This window comes from Coregonus clupeaformis, chromosome 16 (genome assembly GCF_020615455.1).
Source record: "Coregonus clupeaformis isolate EN_2021a chromosome 16, ASM2061545v1, whole genome shotgun sequence".
Lineage (NCBI taxonomy): Eukaryota > Metazoa > Chordata > Actinopteri > Salmoniformes > Salmonidae > Coregonus > Coregonus clupeaformis.
The window spans coordinates 16731100-16743972 of NC_059207.1; the positions used below are offsets into that span (position 1 = coordinate 16731100).

Consider the following 12873-nt stretch of genomic DNA (forward strand, 5'->3'; position numbering starts at 1 on the left):
CTCACCAGGGGTGATGGTCGGATTCGCGTTTATCGTCGAAGGAATTAGTGTTACACCGAGGCCTGTACTCTGGAGCGGGATCGATTTGGAGGTGGAGGGTCCATCATGGTCTGGGGCGGTGTGTCACAGCATCATCGGACTGAGCTTGTTGTCATTGCAGGCAATCTCAACGCTGTGCGTTACAGGGAAGACATCCTCCTCCCTCATGTGGTACCCTTCCTGCACGCTCATCCTGACATGACCCTCCAGCATGACAATGCCACCAGCCATACTGCTCGTTCTGTGCGTGATTCCCTGCAAGACAGGAATGTCAGTGTTCTGCCATGGCCAACGAAGAGCCCGGATCTCAATCCCATTGAGCATGTCTGGGACCTATTGGATCGGAGGGTGAGGGCTAGGGCCATTCCCCCCAGAAATGTCTGGGAACTTGCAGGTGCCTTGGTGGAAGAGTGGGGTAACATCTGACAGCAAGAACTGGCAAATCTGGTGCAGTCCATGAGGAGGAGATGCACTGCAGTACTTAATGCAGCTGGTGGCCACACCAGATTCTGACTGTTACTTTTGATTTTGACCCCCTTTGTTCAGGGACACATTATTCAATTTCTGTTAGTCACATGTCTGTGGAACTTGTTCAGTTTATGTCTCAGTTGTTGAATCTTGTTATGTTCATACAAATATTTACACATGTTAAGTTTGCTGAAAATAAACGCAGTTGACAGTGAGAGGACATTTCTTTTTTTTGCTGAGTTTAGATCTTCTGCACAGATTCTGTCAGACCTGGGCCCTGACAGTAAATCTCAGTAAGACAAAAATAATGGTGTTCCAAAAAAGGTCCAGTTGCCAGGACCACAAATACAAATTCCATCTAGACACCGTTGCCCTAGAGCACACAAAAAACTATACATACCTCGGCCTAAACATCTGCGCCACAGGTAACTTCCACAAAGCTGTGAACGATCTGAGAGACAAGGCAAGAAGGGCCTTCTATGTCATCAAAAGGGACATAAAATTTGACATACCAATTAGGATCTGGCTAAAAACACTTGAATCAGTTATAGAACCCATTGCCCTTCATGGTTGTGAGGTCTGGGGTCCGCTCACCAACCAAGAATTCACAAAATGGGACAAACACCAAATTGAGACTCTGCATGCAGAATTCTGCAAAAATATCCTCAGTGTACAACGACAAACACCAAATAATGCATGCAGAGCAGAATTAGGCCGATACCCGCTAATTATCAAAATCCAGAAAAGAGCCGTTAAATTCTATAACCACTTAAAAGGAAGCGATTCCCAAACTTTCAAAGAGATTAACTTGGAGAAGAGTCCCCTAAGTAAGCTGGTCCTGTGGCTCTGTTCACAAACACAAACATACCCCACAGAGCCCCAGGACAACAACAACAACACAATTAGACCCAACCAAATCATGAGAAAACAAAAAGATAATTACTTGACACATTGGAAAGAATTAACAAAAAAACAGAGCAAACTAGAATGCTATTTGGCTCTAAACAGAGAGTACACAGTGGCAGAATACCTGACCACTGCGACTGACCCAAACTTAAGGAAAGCTTTGACTATGTACAGACTCAGCGAGCATAGCCTTGCTATTGAGAAAGGCTGCCGTAGGCAGACCTGGCTCTCAAGAGAAGACAGGCTATGTGCACACTGCCCACAAAATGAGGTGGAAACTGAGCTGCACTTCCTAACCTCCTGCCAAATGTATGACCATATTAGAGATACATATTTCCCTCAGATTACAGAGATCCACAAAGAATTCGAAAACAAACCCAATTTTGATAAACTCCCTTATCTACTGCGTGAAAAACCACAGTGTGCCATCACAGCAGCAATGACCTGTTGCAACAAGAAAAGGGCAACCAGTGAAGAACAAACACCATTGTAAATACAACCCATATTTATGTTTATTTATTTTCTCATTTGTACTTTAACTATTTGCACATTGTTCCAACACTGTATATACATAATATGACATTTGAAATATCTTTATTCTTTTGGAACTTCTGAGTGTAATGTTTACTGTTAATATTTATTGTTTATTTCTTTTTTGTTTACTATCTACTTCACTTGCTTTGGCAATGTTAACATACGTTTCCCATGCCAATTAAGCCCTTAAATTGAATTGAGAGAGAGAGAGAGAGAGAGAGAGAGAGAGAGAGAGAGAGAGAGAGAGAGAGAGAGAGAGAGAGAGAGAGAGAGAGAGAGAGAGAGAGAGAGAGAGAGAAGTGTTCCTATCAGCTACCAGCAGAAATAAAATGTGTGTTTTTTGTGTAGGTCTGAATAAAGAAAACAAACACTATATTTAATCTTTACCATGAAAAATCAACCAAATTAGTGAATCACATTTTATCTTGAATTTATCCATGCAATTCATTTTTGAGAACAGCACAACAGGGGATGAGGCAGGGGGCGTTAGAGAGAGAGAGAGAGAGAGAGAGAGGGTGGCTGACTGACTGACTGACTGACTCATTACACAAGCTTGGAAGTATCTGCGAACAAGTCACTCAGGACCTCACATCTGAACAGACAGCTGATAAACTCAGAAATCATAATGGGACTGCTTGAGTTTATAAAGGATTATTTTATTGGTTTCTGGGACTATGAGACCCCGAAGGTAATGGTGGTTAAAAACAAAAAACTTGGAGTCATATATAGGGGGGTTCAGGTTTTTGTGATCACCTATTTCATCTGGTAAGCACTGGCCTCCTGTTTATGCATGCATTAAAAAATAGATAGACAAAAATGTGATTTGAATTAGTGTTGTTTTTGTGTGTAACTATCCTGACTTTTTCTGTGATAGAGTATTTCTGTTGCATTATCTGTGACCTGCCTTAGATAATGCAGATATTTTGCCAAACAAGGCAACGTTAAGTCTGGTATTGGAAAGCATAAGAAGAAAAGAAAGGTACCTTAAAAAAAATATAGGTTGGCTTGTAAGGTCAGATCGAATGTTCTGTCAGTGTACCCATATTATTGCTTTCAATAGCTTTACAAGCCACTGTGATGTGAAATGAGTCATTCGCTGAGAATAGCCCCTTTGTGGTGAGGAAATGCATTTCACTCGCAATTAAATGCATCGATGGTAACCACATACAGTGGGGAGAACAAGTATTTGATACACTGCCGATTTTGCAGGTTTTCCTACTTACAAAACATGTAGAGGTCTGTAATTTTTATCACATGTACACTTCAACTGTGAGAGACGGAATCTAAAACAAAGATCCAGAAAATCACATTGTATGATTTTTAAGTAATTAATTTGCATTTTATTGCATGACATAAGTATTTGATCACCTACCAACCATTAAGAATTCGGGCCCTCACAGACCTGTTAGTTTTTCTTAAAGAGCCCTCCTGTTCTCCACTCATTACCTGTATTAACTGCACCTGTTTGAACTCGGTACCTGTATAAAAGACACCTTCGTCCACACTCAATCAAACAGACTCCAACCTCTCCACAATGGCCAAGACCAGAGAGCTGTGTAAGGACATCAGAGATAAAATTGTAGACCTGCACAAGGCTGGGATGGGCTACAGGACAATAGGCAAGCAGCTTGGTGAGAAGGCAACAACAGTTCGCGCAATTATTAGAAAATGGAAGTTCAAGATGACGGTCAATCACCCCTTGGTCTGGGGCTCCATGCAAGATCTCACCTCGTGGGGTATCAATGATCATGAGGAAGGTGAGGGATCAGCCCAGAACTACATGGCAGGACCTGGTCAATGACCTGAAGAGAGCTGGGACCACAGTCTCAAAGAAAACCATTAGTAACACACTACGCCGTCATGGATTAAAATCCTGCAGCGCATGCAAGGTCCCCCTGCTCAAGCCAGCGCACGTCCAGGCCCGTCTGATGTTTGCCAATGACCATCTGGATGATCCAGAGGAGGAATGGAAGAAGGTCATGTGGTCTGATGAGACAAAAATAGAGCTTTTGGTCTAAACTCCACTCTCGTGTTTGGAGGAAGAAGAAGGATGAGTACAACCCCAAGAACACCATCCCAACCGTGAAGCATGAAGGTGGAAACATCATTCTTTGGGGATGCTTTTCTGCAAAGGGGACAGGATGACTGCACCGTATTGAGGGAGGATGGATGGGGCCATGTATCTTAAGATCTTGGCCAACAACCTCCTTCCCTCAGTAAGAGCATTGAAGATGGGTCGTGGCTGGGTCTTCCAGCATGACAACGACCCGAAACACACAGCCAGGGCAACTAAGGAGTGGCTCCGTAAGAAGCATCTCAAGGTCCTGGAGTGGCCTAGCCAGTCTCCAGACCTGAACCCAATAGAAAGTATTTGGAGGGAGCTGAAAGTCCGTATTGCCCAGCGACAGCCCCGAAACCTGAAGGATCTGGAGAAGGTCTGTATGGAGGAGTGGGCCAAAATCCCTGCTGCAGTGTCTGCAAACCTGGTCAAGACCTACAGGAAACGTATGATCTCTGTAATTGCAAACAAAGGTTTCTGTACCAAATATTAAGTTCTGCTTTTCTGATGTATCAAATACTTATGTCATGCAATAAAATGCAAATTAATTACTTAAAAATCATACAATGTGATTTTCTGGATCTTTGTTTTAGATTCCGTCTCTCACAGTTGAAGTGTACATATGATAAAAATTACAGACCTCTACATGCTTTGTAAGTAGGAAAACCTTCAAAATCGGCAGAGTATCAAATACTTGTTCTCCCCACTGTACAGGTTAATGTCGTCAAGCGGGACAGCTGTATTCTAATTGGCCATTACTGACCACCATCATTGTGTAATGTGATCCAAATAGGCCAATTTTCATAGATTTTGTTTTTTTTAATGGTCCTTTAGAGGAAGATGTCTCTCTGTCTACTGTACTGATAAACATTATATTTCAGCATTGGATTTTCAAACATTTCAAATAAAGTTGATCATTTTTAAGTATCCTTCAAAATCTATATATCATAACCCATAAGAGATCTGAATTGATATCTTCATTGTCTGAATAAGCACAAGCATGGCAATGCAGTAAAGTGCAATTAAAATCACCCTGGAGGGATTGAATTTGTCCTCAGAACAGAAGTTAATCTGCATCTGTCATATCGCCCTACTACAGGTATGTCTTTATCAGTCAGAAAGCCTATCAGGACAGTGAGACGAGGCCAGAGAGCTCAGTCTACACTAAAATGAAAGGCACAGCACTGCAGGGGGACCACGTTCTGGACATGGTGGAATATGTCCGACCCTCAGAGGTAAGCCCACTTGAGAGCATCAATTTCGCTCAGTCCCAAGATCACTGATAGAGCAACCTGACTGATCTATAAATAATAGTAGATATTTTAGGATAAAGGGTGATTTGTAGATCAGTCAGCTTGCAGTCACCGACTGCAATGCAGTCCATTCTGAACATGCACTTTGTCTCTTTGTTCATAAAGCAAGGATTATAGGTCAAATAGATGTCCTATAGAAGATGCAATTTGTAGCTAGCTACTGTATGTTTTTAACATGTAGCCAATGTGATTACCAACATATACTGTATATTCTTCTGTGTGGCATTGCACCTGCAGGGCGGTGACGTGATCAGCACAATACTGAGACGAGTCGTCACACACAACCAGAGGCAAGGCACGTGTGCTGAGGTGAGAGGTCACAACCATTCCCCACACTCATGTGTTCTCCTGAAACCAAATATGAGCTAAATAAAAACTGCAGTCGTTTTCACATGATCAATACTAGGGCTTTATATTGAGTTGTGTGCTTTGCTCCATACCCTACTATTGCAACTAGCACTGTCTCCTGGAAAAGATACCATCACAGAGAAGGAAAGCCAGTTAATGCTGCCGTCTGAACTATGATGTTTTCTTTTTTTCTTAGCATTTTACCGTTCCCAATGCCAACTGCTCAAAGGACTCGGACTGCATCTCAGGAGAAGTGGACTTCGATGGCAATGGTACGCACTGTAAAGGAGGGGATGAAGTGAAAAGTCTCACTAAGCCAGATGTTCTATGAGTCTGTCTGTCTGTCTGTCTGTCAGTATATGGTTTTTCCAGCTAATGCATTTAGTCTGATGTGTTTCCTGTAGGACAGAGAACTGGGCGCTGTGTTCCCTATTACAACCAGACCTTCAAGACCTGTGAGATTCAGACCTGGTGTCCTATTGAGGACTATGCGGCAATACGGTAAGGGTCAATATCAATATTACATTTTAAATAGGAGGTAGTCAAAAACAGAACTACTGTCTCCCTAATCTGGAATAATTCACTTGTAAAATAATTGTAGCACAAGGGTCTAAGCTGTTGTTGTCTCCTCCAGGGAGCCGGCGTTAGAAGAGGCCATCAATTTCACTGTTTACATCAAGAATGCCATCCATTTCCCCAAATTTAAAGTGCTGAGGTATAGTATGAACCTCAACAACACACACACACACATGCATGTACACAGACACACAGTCACACACACATCAACCTCAACAACACACAGAATGCAAAACCCATGCACGCACCCACTCACACACACACACACACACACGCACCTCAGGCTGCAATACAAGTTCAATGCACTGACAAGGAGCCATAAGTAGGTGATTTAAAGAACTGTATGATATAGGAAACTGTATCCCCGTCAAATATGCAGTCTCAACTGTTTCTACAAGCAATCTTCTCTTATCTTTTTGGCAGAGGAAACATCAAACCAAACAAACGAAATGGGCAGAAATATCTGAATAAGTGTCATTACAATGAGGAGAAACACCCCTACTGCCCCATCTTCCGGCTGGGTTACATCGCAGAACAGGCCAGGGAGAAGTTCAGCGAGCTCTGCAGGACTGTACGTTTACACCCGCAATATACATACAGTGGCTTGTGAAAGTATTCAACCCCCTTGGCATTTTTCCTATTTTGTTGCCTTACAACCTGGAATTAAAATTGATTTTTTGGGGGTTTGTATCATTTGATTTACACAACATGCCTACCACTTTGAAGATGCAAAACATTTTCTATTGCGAAACAAACAAGAAATAAGACAAAAAAACAGAAAACTTGAGCGTGCATAACTATTCACCCCCCCAATGTCAATACTTTGTAGAGACATCATTTGCAGCAATTACAGCTGCAAGTCTCTTGGGGTATGTCTCTATAAGCTTGGCACATCTAGCCACTTGGATTGTTGCCCATTCTTCAAGGCAAAACTGCTCCAGCTCCTTCAAGTTGGATGGGTTCCGCTGGTGTAGAGCAATCTTTAAATCATACCACAGATTCTCAATTGGATTGAGGTCTGGGCTTTGACTAGGCCATTCCAAGACATTTAAATGTTTCCCCTTAAACCACTCGAGTGTTGCTTTAGCAGTATGCTTAGGGTCATTATCCTGCTGGAAGGTGAACCTCCGTCCCAGTCTCAAATCTCTGGAAGACTGAAACAGGTTTCCCTCAAGAATTTCTCTGTATTTAGCGCCATCCATCATTCCTTCAATTCTGACCAGTTTCCCAGTCCCTGCCGATGAAAAACATCCCCACAGCATGATGCTGCCACCACCATGCTTCACTGTGGGGATGGTGTTCTCGGGGTGATGAGAGGTGTTGGGTTTGCGCCAGACATAGTGTTTTCCTTGAAGGCCAAAAAGCTCAATTTTAGTCTCATCTGACCACAGTACCTTATTCCATATGTTTGGGGAGTCTCCCACATGCCTTTTGGCGAACACCAAATGTGTTTGCAATGGCTTTTTTCTGGCCACTCTTCCGTAAAGCCCAGCTCTGTGGAGTGTATGGCTTAAAGTGGTCCTATGGACAGATACTCCAATCTCCGCTGTGGAGCTTTGCAGCTCCTTCAGGGTTATCTTTGGTCTCTTTGTTGCCTCTCTGATTAATGCCCTCCTTGCCTGGTCCATGAGTTTTGGTGGGCGGCCCTCTCTTGGCAGGTTTGTTGTGGTGCCATATTCTTTCCATTTTCTAATAATGGATTTCATGGTGCTCCGTGGGATGTTCAAAGTTTCTGATATTTTTTTTATAACCCAACCCTGATTTTTTTTTCATTTCACTTCACCAATTTGGACTATTTGGTGTATGTCCATTACATGAAATCCAAATAAAAATCAATTTAAATTACAGGTTGTAATGCAACAAAATAGGAAAAACGCCAAGGGGGATGAATACTTTTGCAAGGCACTGTACATACAGTCAAAATGTATATCCCATTTTACAAATCATATTAAGTATAGAGAACACGTATTATTCAGGGCTCACAGGACACACAAAGACACAATCTTCCATCTAGGTCTAATGTCTCTAACAATATGTGTGTCTCTAATATTTCTGAATCTGACAGTGATTACTGATAACGGAAATAATAGATAATGGCAATAAAAAATAAAAAAGACAATCAACAATAGTGAGGAATGTGAAGTTGTGTTGGATAGAGCACTGTAATGGTTTAGTTAGAGAGCTAATGGATTGTATCCTGTCAGGGGGGAGTGATTGGGGTCTTCATTAACTGGAAGTGTGACCTTGACCTGGACCCCTCGGAGTGTAAACCCACATACTCATTTCGTCGCCTGGACCTTCGGAAGAACCTGCCCAGCTCTGGTTACAACTTCAGGTGAGCCTCTTCATAGCATCTTGTGAATGCTTGGGTCGTATTCATTAGTGCACACCACAGCAAATGTTTTGCAACAGAAACCGGAAACAAGTGTTTCTTATTGGACAAGTTCAAGTGGTTCCTCCCTGTTTTAGTCAGCTTTCTTCCGTTTGGTGCTTAGTGAATACGACCATCTCTTTACTCTTGCCATCTCATTTACATGACCTACTGTAATATTTTGAGACTATTTCTGCTGTATCTTGGTAATGAAGAGGCATGGAGGACTCTTTCCCCCTTTTTCTATGGTTGTTTGACTTTGACAATTCTGTTTAGATTTGCCAAGTATTACAGCAAAGATGGAGAAGAGTTCCGGACACTTATCAAGGCCTTTGGGATTCGTCTTGATGTCATAGTTCATGGACATGTAAGAAGTTGCTCCTTTAACCTCCTTCATCAGTACTCAATTCATCAATAACCAGTTGATCAGAACAATTAGTTAGTGACATACGGTTATGCACTTAGTCAATGTCATACTCTGTAATAATTCATCTCCAGGCTGGACGATTCAGCATCATCCCAACTATCATCAACACAGTGACAGCCATGACATCAGTTGGAATAGTGAGTTTGATTCAGCACTCTTGTGGTATGAGTTGATATCTGTTTGTACAGTACCAGCTTCCAGTAATGGTTGTGCCAACTCCTACTCATTCATTGACGTTACTTTTATTCATTCCAGTGTTCCATTATCTGTGACTGGATCATGCTCACTTTCATTGACAAGAACGCTATCTACAGTGGCAGAAAGTTTGATGATGTAAGAAAAAAACATTTTGATTCTATACATATATTCATGATCATATTTATTTTATTCTGTTAACCATTTTCTGCTATATCATAGCCCTTATCATTGATTGCACATCCAGTTAGGTAATGTAGCTCCCAAAGAATATAGGAGTTTAATGTGTAAAATTATTCATATAATATAGTATTTCAGTCTTAGTCCCTATCTGTGAGTTAGCATTCTTCCAAAGAAATGTTATGTTATTCTGACTGTATATTTCTACAGGACAGTAAAGTGCCCAACCCCAGCCAGACCCTCACAATTCCCACAGAATTCAACATCATCAGCTATGGCTCCACCCACTCAGACCTGTCAGAGGGAGTGGCCCTGTGACGTCCCCCCCAACAGTGCCCTCTGGCCACATCAGTCTTTGGCCACATGCATGGATGATGCTCTTCCTCAGACACCTGACTGCTGATCAGACGGACGGGACAGACAGACGGCCTTTCCCCCCAAGCAGTCTCAGATGTCCTCAGAGAGACCTCCTTGATGGGCAACCTATGTCCCTGCGGGATTTAACTGAAAGACAGCTAAGACCACTAAGACATCCTACTTAGTTAGAGTGCCACCAGTTCTTTCACTAAAAGCAATCTCCTATGATGGGTTAGTGTACATTTTTCATGAAAATTCCTGTTGATTCAGGAATTGAATTAGACTCCAATGGAGAGATTCCATGTCCAGTTCAACTGACAGGGACTGAAATGGTACTGACCCCAACTGAATCTCAAATAATTGCAAATTATCGGAATTTAATCCAACCCATAAAACTAAACTAAATAATTGAATCACAATCAGCTAAACATGTTGGAGTACATTATACTGAGAACCCTCTTTCTACAGTCTACCCTGAACCAGGTCAATAACTGTATAAGCTATAAAATACATGCAAACACAACAATAAATGTCTAGCATCATCAACTTATAACTTGTGATCTCTGCCAGTCAATAATATACTGTAAAAAGATCAGATTGGAAGAAATAAAGAAACAATATTTTGGTAGATCAGTTTTCTGGTTTGAAAACACAAAACTACGCATTTCAAACAATGGATGAATCAAAAAGATGATGATAGGCAATTTCAGTATATTATGTTCAGGGACAATAGTCTCTGGGACTCCTATATTCCCTCCTTCAATGTTCATGTAGAATACTGATGCTGAGCGAGAGGCCTAAGAGGAGAGCTACTCTCAGAGAGAGTAATTAAATAATGATGACATTTCCCACAAAATGGTTTCTATAACAAGATTGTGGGGAAGTGTGAATCCATCTGGACTCGTAGTGAAGAATAGAAACATCGATATCGAAAAGGACTTATGTCTTAGGTCTACTGGATCAGTGACTGTCTTGTGCAGAGGAGGCTGGTGGGGGGAGCTATAGGAGGAAGGGCTCATTGTAATGGCTGGTATGAATGAATGGAACGAAGTCAAACATGTCCCACTGGGCAAAGACGTCAATTCAATGTCTATTCCACGTTGGTTCAATGTAATTTCATTGAAATGACGTGGAAACAATGTTGATTCAACCAGTGTGTGCCCAGTGTGGTGGTTTCCATATGTTTAAAGTGTTTGACACTGTTCCATTTATTCCATTCCAGCCATTAAAATGAGCCTGTCCTCCTATAGTTCCTCCCATCAGCCTCCTCTGGTCTTGTGCAATAGATGGACCACTGTTGTCTGTTGACAGCCACAATGACTATGGTAAGGAATATGGTAAGTATATTGGGCTCTGTACAGTAAGTACTTCACTCAATCATTTGAGACAAGCTATCTGTCGGCAGGGAACCCAATACAACCAATCTAATTGTAAGACTCAGCTCCAGTGTAGATGTGAAATCAGATTACTGGTCTGAGAGAGAAATGCCCATCAGTAAGCAAAGTGAGTTCTCTGGGACAATGAGGTTATCCTGATGGAGGTTGATGGGTTAAGATCACTTTGATCTAGACTTGGAGATGCCATAACCAGTGGCTTTTTTCTTTACAGATGACCACAACAAAGAGACCCAGGGATGAATGTGCACTCTTCCTCATCATCATCACTCTAGATAGGCTAAATCAACAAATTCTAAAGCCAAGCACTTCTGCACTAAACTGTAATTTCAACTCCTGGAAACTCATGCTCAACATCAGCAGTATAGTAATGATAAAGCGCAGGTCTTGGAGCAGCAGGCTCTGATAGCTTTCTATGTTCTGATTCCACAGAAACTCAAATGCATCCACAGAAACTCAAAATCCTAACATGGCTGAGCCTCTCACATTAAACGACGGCCTTTCCTGTATATTTTTTTGTCTTGCCAATGAAGTGGTGCACACACTAAACGATGTGGCACAGGGGTGTCACACACTACAAGATTCTTCACTTGGTCGTGAGGATTGTCGATACCACACTGTCTTGCGAAAACGATGATGCGATTAGATTTAACATAGCTACAGCAAGCTGTGGCTCAAAGCTGCCTCAAACGTTTTCAGTCAGACATTCACGCTTGCCATACAGAGTTGAAATGTCTAGACAATATTTATAATTCAATTGAATAACATTGAATTGAATAACAGCTGTGAAATAAATTTTCCTTAACCAATAATATTGCATTTTCTGCTGTTTGAAGCTGATGTACAAAACCAAATGTAAAAGACGCAAAAACGAAACTTAATGGGAAGCATAGAAATAGCACACATAGAAAAGTCTAAGAAGCGGTAGATCTGTTCTATGTGAATTTGGTCTGGTCGCCCAAAAAGTTACATATTGCCACTTTAAAGGCAAGGACAGACAAATACTAGTAGTAGTAATCGATCCTGCTCTAGAGTCTACACATTCTGGAAGATGCGAATCAATGTCATCGCTGTTCTCAAAATTTGTCTTTGCACATCTTACACTACAAGAGCATTGTAGATTTTGTGCGGATAAAACCAAAATATCGGGACGTCTGGGACAGCTCAAAGACAAGATCCGTAGCCCTTGGATTGCGTCTCTGACCAGCTCACATTAAACAAGCGTCAGTGACGGCTGCGCACACCGAGGAGGCAACGACATTGGGATTTTGGCAGCTCTCAAAAACTTGTCTGGAACAGCTAAAACGGGGCCAAAATCATGTTTTGCCATTCATATATTAATGTGTTATTGAATGCGTTTCTATGGGCTATAGTAGTAAAGGGCAAATTCAATCATGTATTTAAAAAGAATCTTTATACCTACAGGGTCCTAAAATTCAAAATTTAATAGCTAAACGGTCCATAGTCTGACCATCTTAAAACAATTCAATTTGTTAGCTTGTATTGTTTTTGACTGTGCCTGTCTGTTTTGCCATTTATTCATGTGTTATTGAATGCGTTTCTCTGGGCTATGGTAGAAAATGGCAAATTCAATATTGAATAATGTTTTGTTTGTTTTCCTTTATACCTACAGGGGTCCTAAAATTCAAAATCAAATAGCTAAATGATCCATGGTATGACCATCTTAAAACAATTCCATATGTTAG

The 12873-nt window shown here is 41.5% G+C and overlaps 1 protein-coding gene across 1 annotated transcript; it reads left to right on the plus strand.

Annotated features, from left to right (window-relative positions):
* The first annotated feature begins 2516 nt into the window (after positions 1–2516).
* Positions 2517–10557, plus strand: p2rx2 (purinergic receptor P2X, ligand-gated ion channel, 2). The gene is made up of 12 exons (XM_041899896.2): positions 2517–2712; positions 5106–5241; positions 5557–5628; positions 5864–5939; positions 6072–6168; positions 6302–6382; positions 6667–6814; positions 8448–8578; positions 8891–8981; positions 9113–9178; positions 9297–9374; positions 9627–10557. The coding sequence occupies exons 1-12, from the start codon at positions 2573–2575 to the stop codon at positions 9732–9734; spliced, it is 1224 nt and encodes a 407-aa protein (XP_041755830.1). The 5' UTR covers positions 2517–2572; the 3' UTR covers positions 9735–10557.
* Positions 10558–12873: the final 2316 nt, after the last annotated feature.

Bases quoted from the DNA above. Each gene is read 5' to 3' on its own strand.
- p2rx2 (XM_041899896.2), top strand. From the start codon at position 2,573: ATGGGACTGCTTGAGTTTATAAAGGATTATTTTATTGGTTTCTGGGAC. The intron at 6,383-6,666 runs GTATAGTATGAA...TCTTTTTGGCAG, and splicing joins CCCAAATTTAAAGTGCTGAG to AGGAAACATCAAACCAAACA. The intron at 6,815-8,447 runs GTACGTTTACAC...GTATCCTGTCAG, and splicing joins TCAGCGAGCTCTGCAGGACT to GGGGGAGTGATTGGGGTCTT.